The sequence below is a fragment of the Pongo abelii genome, chromosome 10 (assembly GCF_028885655.2).
Source record: "Pongo abelii isolate AG06213 chromosome 10, NHGRI_mPonAbe1-v2.0_pri, whole genome shotgun sequence".
NCBI lineage: Eukaryota > Metazoa > Chordata > Mammalia > Primates > Hominidae > Pongo > Pongo abelii.
The window spans coordinates 99802755-99812104 of record NC_071995.2 but is presented as its reverse complement, the minus strand read 5'-3'; the positions used below and the strand labels follow the sequence as shown (position 1 = coordinate 99812104).

General features: G+C 42.2%; 1 protein-coding gene across 1 annotated transcript in view; it reads left to right on the top strand.

Moving 5' to 3' along the window:
* Nucleotides 1-247: 247 nt before the first annotated feature.
* Nucleotides 248-9350, top strand: part of SLC5A8 (solute carrier family 5 member 8) — a 55084-nt gene continuing 45981 nt past the window's right edge. The window contains exons 1-3 of the mRNA XM_024257031.3: nucleotides 248-988; nucleotides 5894-5959; nucleotides 8245-8296. Of these exons, the coding sequence (XP_024112799.2) occupies nucleotides 638-988; nucleotides 5894-5959; nucleotides 8245-8296 (469 nt within the window). The 5' untranslated portion in view covers nucleotides 248-637. The remainder of the gene's footprint in view (nucleotides 989-5893; nucleotides 5960-8244; nucleotides 8297-9350) is intronic.

Sequence of the window (9350 nt, the reverse complement as noted above, 5' to 3'; positions counted from 1 at the left end):
TTTATGATCGCTGACCTGTCTAAGGACTGTGATCTCGGTTCACTACAGATTGTCACCTGCATTAATCTACTGTCACCCATTAACCTATCAAATAAGGCAGTCTAAAAACTCCAGGCGTCCCTTTCCGTAAGGACCCGGACTGTTGAACTGGAAAGCTAAAATTCAAGGCGTGAAAATTGCCCTTTGTCCCACATTCCTCCTCCGGTCGCCTGCTTATTTAAATGGTGCGTCCCCTCGGGTACCACTTGAACAAAACCTGCGCAGAGCGCTCCCTGTGTAGATTCGCTGGAAGCAGCTGGAGGCTCCAGTTCTCATCTGCTCAGGTGTCCCTGGAGCCTTGGCGAACTCGGCCACTCCAGTTCCTCACCTGGTGAGCGCTCAGGGCAGCGGGCCGGTTTTCCGAGGTCCCATACCTGGGTTTGAGGGGCGCGGCTCGCAGCGGCGGGTGCAGGGACGACTGCCAGCCCTCACCCCGCCTCGGGGTGCGTTCGGAGGCCGACACCTGGAGGACGCCTCCAGTTCCCGCGGGACGCCACGCCTGCGCGCCGGGGATCGGGGATAAGAAGTGCGCGCCGGGCTCCGGCTGCGCGCCGTGGGGCCACCAGTTTGCGCGCAGGGTGCAGGCGACCGTGCGGCCATGGACACGCCGCGGGGCATCGGCACCTTCGTGGTGTGGGACTATGTGGTGTTCGCGGGCATGCTGGTCATCTCGGCCGCCATCGGCATCTACTACGCCTTCGCTGGGGGCGGCCAGCAGACCTCCAAGGACTTCCTGATGGGCGGCCGCAGAATGACCGCCGTGCCGGTGGCTGTGTCCCTCACCGCTAGCTTCATGTCAGCCGTCACCGTCCTGGGCACCCCCTCCGAGGTCTACCGTTTTGGGGCCATTTTTAGCATCTTTGCCTTCACCTACTTCTTTGTGGTGGTCATCAGCGCCGAGGTCTTCCTCCCGGTGTTCTACAAACTGGGAATTACCAGCACCTACGAGGTAAGGGGCAGGGTGGGCTGGGACCATGCAGGGCGCGGGGGAAGGGGACTCTGCAGATCTCTGGAGGCGTTTTCTTGGGGGCAGACTGTCACTGCCACATCGAAATTTCTCCCCGTCTATCATCACCCTCCCTCCACTCCTCCCTGTCCCCCGATCTTCACCTCGCATCTTTCCCTTCTACTGAGAGGTGTCCTCTAAGGGTGAAAAAATCCTTGGGATTTACTCTCTTGGGCTTAGTGAAAAAAAGAGGCTTCCAAAGTGAACGGATTGCAATAGTAGTGCTCGCTATGGTCCTTTCTACATTTAGCATCTTTGATTCCCAGGGAAGAGGAAAGATTTTTGGGGAAGGTAAGTTCTTCAGGCCTCAGGCCCTGCTTCTTGAAAGGAATACTCTTGTTCCAGGTCCTCAGCGCCATTCACTCTTCCAAGATAGTTGGTAAAGAATTTGTGCTCCCCTTCCTTCGCCTTCCACACACACCCGCTTAGTGGCTAAGGTGTACCAGTACCTGTATTTGGGACCAGATTTTACCACTTACTAGCTGGGTGACCTTGGGTGACTTACCCAACCTTTTGTGCCTATTTCCTCAAAAATAAAATAATATCACCTACCTCATCCAGTTGGGAGGATTAAATGAGATGATGCAAAGTGTAGCATTTAGAATAGTGTTTGACACAGAGTAAGTGCCGGATAGGTATTGGCCATAATTACTGTGGTGGTGCTAGTTGTGGTGGTGGTAGTTATCTTGGGATCAGTAGGAAAATTAGGCAGCAAGGTTCTCAAACAGCTCTGCCTTCTCTATGGAAAGATAATTAAGGAAAACTGTCTTTCCTCTATTGCACAGGTCCCCTGGCTATAGGTTTTCTCAAGTTGTCTGCAAGAAAGGGCTTTGAAAAGACGATGCACGTTTAGTTTAAAGAGCTGTTGAATGGGAAGTGGGGGGCGGGATCAAAGCTCAGGGGAGTGGTGGGGCCCAGTTCAGTGCCTTCAGTGGTCTCCCTCACCCAGGCACTGTTCCTTGAGCTCCACGGGACAAGCCTGCAGAAGTTTGCTCTCTATTAGGCCATTACCCAGAGGACTCCAATCCAGAGATTCTGGCAGGTGGTTTCCTAGTGAGGCTGGTTCAACTGGTGCTGGGGACAGGGCCTTAATGGCACAACAAACATTGGTGACACATTCTGCCTGGGCTCTAGTGACATCTTCCAGGGCGAGGCACCCCTGGGCAGCATTGCCTTCCATTCACTCGGGCTGTGTTTTGGAGAGCTCAGTAATTATCCCAGAAGTGAGCAGGATGCAGTTTCTCAGGTTTGCTCAGAAGTGACAAACTGGCGAAATTCCCCAGACAAAATTCAGTTCTGAGTCTTTTTTTTTTTTTACTTCTCCTTATAGTGAGAAGAAATAAAATATAATTTCAGGCTATGACTTCTTTTGAGAACTCAAAAGGCTGGTGACACTGGGACCATGCTCCCTGTGGCCACAGGAACTCTGAGTTTATACCTATTGCTCTCACTCTCTATTAAACTTCTATATTGAGGTCTTATCTTTGTGTTTTCATGGTTACTGTTTTTTTGGTAGAGAAATTTTTATCTGCATTTATGTCTTTATCAAAAAATGTGAAAGGGAAAATGGACAGGGGTAAAGGGATCTCTTGTTTCCAGGGAGATGTAAGAAAACATATATCTTAGTGGGTGGGAGGAATATTCCAACATGTTAATATGTGAACACCTGGCCACTGTCACTTATGTATGTTACCTGATGGAACCTGCAGGCATCTGAGTCTGTGAGCTGTGATCTATAGCTAACCAATTTCCAAACTTGGAAAGGGTTTGAAGAATCTGGCACGAGGACTTCAGTCCCCACACATGAATGCTGCTCTCATAACCACTGACCCATACCTCTTCGGGGCTACAACATTAACTCAACCAGAAACAGATTTCCCTCATGTTTGCAGTGGTAGAGGCTAAGTTAGCAGGGGTTCCAGCTAAAAGTGTCAAAAAGCAAAAGTTCGTTGAATGCTGAACACATGCCAGGCACCGGGCTGCATTGCATGTTTTACATACATTATCTGACTCACATTCAGAACAATCCTTGTGAAGGAAGTACTATCAAGAGCCCCATTTTGTGGACAGAGACTCAGAGTAAGTTAAGCTGCTAGGAATGTGAAGCAGTGTAGACATATGCCTAGCAGCATACTGGCTGTTTCTGAAGGCTCTGATGAGTCTGTTATAACCCCAAGCAATGCTTACGCCAGTGCAGAGAGAACAAGGGAAGCAATACAGGACGCGTGAAGTTGTGGGCACACTGCAGGCATCCACCTCTAGGGTGCCAGGCAGTTGGGAACAGGGAAGTTAGGCAACATGCTAAGACCCTCCCAACTGGTCATGGCAAAGACTTTCCTGTGGAGTATGTTTATTGTTTTATGCTGAGAGGTACAGAATCTATACAGAATATGCAGTACAGTGTTGAGTGATTGATACCCTGGCATTCTTGCTCAAGTATGAAGTCTCTCCCTGTTGACATTTCTTCAGTGAAAATTAGCTATTCACAAGCATTTTTTTTCATCCATCACTGCCTTCAAAATGTAGTCCTGATAGGTGTTTAGCAACTTCCAGACCCAAGTATAATGCAGGAATCCAATTTAATCCACCAATTCTTCAAGATCCTTCTGGAGCCAACTAAATCTGTGTTTAAACTGAGTTGCTTAGACCTCATGTTTGTTTATTATTTATATGTTTATTCATATCAACAGAAGCGATTCAAAGTTCTGAGGACCATGAGAGATCTTGATTAATTTAGGCACCTATCATTACTCTGTAATTATGTCTAGTCATCTTACAAGTATTCCCTAAGGCTGCTGCACAGTGACTTGGGCATCTGGTCCAGTCTCCGGGTATTTCTTCAGCAGCCTAGTAATTGATGGCTGAGATCATAATAGACTTCTTGGTTCTGTCTTGAGTTGGTCCTTGGGCTTAAATCACAGGTTTCCCTGGATCAGCTGATCAACTTACTTGCTTCAGTTTGGTTCAATTTATTTGGGTCTCCAGCAATTTGGATTCATGTATCTAGAAAAAACAAAGACTTCTCTTCTATTGATGTCCATTCACATGTTTAGTGATTCACAGAGATTTACAAAACAAACCAAAAATAAACTTCTAAAGAAATATAATAATACTGCCTTGTTCCCAGGCTTAATAAACTTCTCCAGTCTTCTAAAAAGGCTTCCAAAATATCCTTGAATGATTTTGACACATGTAATTTATTGAGATTCAATTTTCTCCAGGCCCATTGATATGGATACCACTAAGTTCTTAATATCTTACTTTTTGAGTTTACATTTCCCCATCCGTTTATGTCACTGAATAGTCTCCAAACTGCAAAATGAGAGGCAAACAGATTATTATTATGCCCCTCATTTTGAAGAGAAAGAACCTGACATTTGGAGAATGATTGCCACAAGCTAATGGAGTCAGGCGTGGGACTGGGTCAAAGGCTGGAACTCTTCCTCCAGTGTACTACAAGGCACTGTGTATTTGTCACCCATCAGTGATCTGGGAGTGGGGTCTTACTCTGTGTTAATTTCACCCATTCACTTATTGAGTCTTAAATATGTAGTCAGATTATTTACTTATATATGCAGAATAATGTGCACAGATTTTGGCATCAAAGGTTTTAAATGTGTACTGTGTCCCTGGCAAGTTTGCAAGGTTGTCAACTTGATGTTTTCTCTGAGGCCCAGTGTTCTTCTCTCTAACATGGGTTTATACATGGTACCTGGCTCATAGAGTTGTTGGGAGGACCATGCACACAGCAAGTACTCTGTATGTGTTAGCCATGATCATGGGGCAAAAATATCAGATGTCTTTTCCTCTGATTATTACCCAATGCCAGGTTTTCCTTCCTCTTCTTTTCTACTCTGTGAAGATTGTTGTCAGCCTTGAACTTCTTAGTAATTATATTCAAGTTAAAGAAACTCTTAGATATCAGCTCTGAAATTCTATGATCCTAACTCTGTAATATGTATATTATAATACATTATATAACATAGTAGACAAGCAGACTATGTTATAAGACATAGCAGATTTCAAGTAGAATAGGAAAAATTGGCATGGTCATTGGCGCCGAACAGAAACTGACTTGGGTGATTTAAGTTTAAAAAAACAATTGTTAGAAGGACATGGGGGTAGCTCATTGAACAGAGGGACAAGCTGAGTAAGCAAGCCTTGGAAAGGGCAGAAACCAGGGCAGCCTTTTCAGGCCACTCTGTCAGGATCAGTCATTTTTTTTGTCTTTGTATCCTGCCTTTAAGATTCAAATACCCAATGGAAGGAAAAGCTGATTGGCTGAGCTGGGATGATGTGACTTCCTCTTGGTCAGAAGAGGCAGGGCAATTGACTGACTATTCCATCACAATAGTCTGCAGTCAGAAAGGGTTGATACCCCAAGTGGTCCAAGAAAAATGTATGGAGTAGACACCAAGAGAAAGAGAACAACAGATTGCTCGCTCTAAAAATACAGAAAGTAATTTCATTTATATGACATTCTGGAAAAGGTCAAACTAGAGAGGGAGAGCAGATCAGTGATTGCTAGGGTTTGGCAGTGGGGAAGAGGGCTTGATCATGAAGGGGAAGCCCGAGGGAGTTTTCTGGGTGATGGAACTGTCTTGTGTCCTGATTGTGACAGGGGTTACATGAATCAGTGTGTGTTAAAACCCATTGAACTGTACTCTAAAACAAAAGAGTCAATTTTGCTGTGTATAAATAAAAATTATACTAAAATAAAAATACAGAAACAAATCAGTTATGAAGTTGCTTTACATTTCTAAATTTAAATTTTCTTCTTGAGCTGCTGATTTTAAAAAAGGTATCCAGAGGATTTGCATATTTTTTTTTTTTTTTTTTTTGCAACAGTATTTAGAACTTCGATTTAACAAATGTGTTCGTCTCTGTGGAACAGTCCTCTTCATTGTTCAAACAGTAAGTAGCTCTCCATTTATTTTATCTTTTGTGAGCTAAAATGTTTTTAACCATGGCATCTGGATTAAGCTTACCTGGGAATCACATAAAAGACAAAAAAGAGATGTTGAAAATATGAGGGAACAAAAAAGGAAAAACGCTTGTCACTGTACAGCATCAACCCTTAAGATCATCAAACAGTGTTTCAGTAAATGCTTTACTTCCTGGGATTTAAGTGAATGTTAAATATTACACTGATGAAGCAACAGTCGGAAAATATGCTTTCCTTTATCTGACCTCCCTTCACCTCCACCAAGGTGACAGGAATGGCATTACTACATGACAAAGATATTTGTTGCTGACAGTGGGAATTCTAACAAAAGGAAAACAAGTAGCATGTTCACAATATTTCTGTAACATGTTAATAGGTATGAAAAAATTAACTTCCATAAGAAGACAGTAGGAAATAATTTTCTTTGAAATCATACTTTAAAAGTTGGTGCTCTTTTAAAAATTAGACTATAAGAACCAACTAAAGCAGTCCTTAGAGTGTAAGGACAACAGAATCATAAACTCTGGAGGACTCTTTAAAGCCAAAAACTCAATCTAGTAATTCAAGAACATGCACTTATAGATCTACTGATTGACACAAAGGGAAAGCAAGGATTTGCCAAGTGGTCAGTGACAGAGAATGCTTTCCACTGTTCACCGTGCTTCTGGAAGATTGTAATGATCATTGTCATGATTATTTATATACACATTTTCCTCTTGTCAGTTAAGCACTTGAGGGCTGGATTTGCTAATGGAGGTTGTGGAAGAGATTTGCATTCTTGTCTCTAATTGCAATTCCATTTCTCCAATCAAAAGCTACCTAAGGGCCAGCCACGGTGGCTCATGCCTGTAATCCCAGCACTTTGGGAGGCCGAGGCAAGTGGATCACCTGAGGTCAGGAGTTCAAGACCAGCCTGGCCAACATGGTGAAACCCCATCTCTACAAAAATGCAAAAATTAGCCAGGCATGATGGCAGGTGCCTGTAATCCCAGCTACTGGGGAGGCTAAGGTGGGAGAATCGCTTGAACCCAGGAGGTAGAAGTTGCAGTGAGCCGAGATCGTGCCATTGCACCCCAGCCTGGGCGACAGGGCAAGACTCTGTTTCAAAAAAAAAAAAAAAAAGCTACCTTAGGGTTTGCTGCAGTGAGACAGAGTGCCTTTGTAAATTATGTAACTTGACTCCATTTTATATCTTTGCAAATTATATAACTTAAATTTTATCAGTCCTTAACAACTGCAGTGTAAAAGCAAGGAATCCTTTGGTGTCTCTTAGAGACTTGAGCCTGGTAGCTTGCATTCACCAACTGTTCAGATCCTCACTGGATCTTTGTTAGAGATGCCAACAGAAATCAGAAGTAGGGATAAGTGTTAGGAAGGTGGCCTGTGGTCATGTTTTTAAATCTTCAACTTGGACAGAATAATGACTGTGGAAAGTTAGTTCATTTTTGCAAAAAGAGGGGAGCTTTACCACCTCCCATTTGAAAGACTTCATAGCTCTACTCATGTAAATAATCAAACATTCAAAGGTACTGAATAGATTTTTATTTTCATAATATGCTTTTATGGAATAATCATGGAATTTGCTTTTAGGGGATATATTTGAAAGATCAAATGCAATCAAAATTATATTTTGAGAAAAAGACTGTATTTATCTTACTCACTACTGTACCCTAGATCAATAAATAGTTGTTAAGTGTATGAATGAAAATAATGAATCATATTAAAAAGATTGAATGTGGTTTTTGTTGGCTTTCAGGATTTTTTTAGTGCAAATTTATACTTTTGTTTAATTTATGAATAGTAAAAGTTTAGAAATAGCTTTTCCAAGTTTTTACTATTTTCTTGATTAATTATGCAGGGATTAACAGTTTGAAGACATAATTGAGGGGTCATCCTCTTTTGTATTATTATTCTTTCTTTTTTTCTAATTATTTTAGATGTAGGAAATTTTATTTCAAGCTTGAGTTGGTGGATCAGTGACTATTTGCACTAAGCACCATATAAAAGTCCATATTTTTACATAAGCCGGTCACAAAAAAATATTTGTAACTTATGACCGGTCATACCGTAAACAGAAGAATCAACTTTACTTAAATATTTTTCAAGTTACAAACAAATTTTATTAGGTGTTTTGAAACTGTTGTTTTAATTCATAATTGAAGTTATAGGAAAACAATCAATATTTTATAACTCAGACATAATTCATGAATTTTATAATTCATACAATTCATTTGGCTTTCTTTCTTCCCCCTAGATTCTGTATACTGGAATTGTTATTTATGCCCCAGCCCTGGCTTTGAATCAAGGTACATTTTAGAGTTGCCAGTTAGGTAACTCACATTTTGGGGTTCACTTTCAACAAGACTTATTTTCTCCTTGGGGAGATGGGGAGATGGAGGAATGCTTCTAGTAACCTGCATCAGCTTTACTTAGCGGTGCAGGATGGGTTCAGTGTCTACACTAGCTTCTTTGGGTTTTTGGATGGACAGCTCCAAAGTGTCTATAGACCACAGAGGTGGACTTCTCCAGGTGGTACTTTGGAGTACCATCAGCCCATTCACTCCTTTAGAATTAAAGCCCCCTGTAGCCAAAGTCAGGATTGACGGCATCCCCTCCTGTGAATCTATAACCTGGAGCCCATCTCCAGGAAGCTTCCCTGTAATTCTGCTCGGGCCTGTTGTAAAATCTGGCAGGGAGAAAAGCTTTTCTTCTCCACACTTCTAATAAGGCCCAAAATGAAAGAGAAAGAGAGCCATGTGATTTGAATGATCAGACTGCTCCTAGTGACAAAAGGACAGGTGTCTGTAGTGCCCTTACAAATAAATTTAGGAAGATTGTGCTGCTCAACAAAATATCTATACTCTCTAGATGTGGGAAGATAAATGCGGTGAGGCTGGGATAGTTTATTGAAGCAAACGTTCATGCTAGTCATAGTTTCAAAAGGCTCTGGGGAAACGCCATGCCCTTTGAATTCTTATCTATTCGAAGTGAATTTCTCTAAAATGTCCTTGTAAAATGGACATGTGGACTCTGTGATGGGAAGAATGTGGTACAATTCCTGGGGTTAATATGACATGAAGAAAACCTACTAATTCCACACTCTGTTTTCTTGATTTTATGATAGACATGACAGTAGTTATCATCTAAGTTTCTGAAGTAAACAGTATTATTACCAAGAGGAACTTCATGTATAAGGTGCTCTTGAACTCTGAATTCTGGGCATGTTCCACATCAGTATTACCAACATCACAAGTGGATCATCTCATTTGTCGAGAACTGAGTTATAAACTTCATAAGTTACCTATTTAGGCCTTAAGTGTAATTGAACATATTATGGTTTTAAAGTGCAGTTCTGGGAAT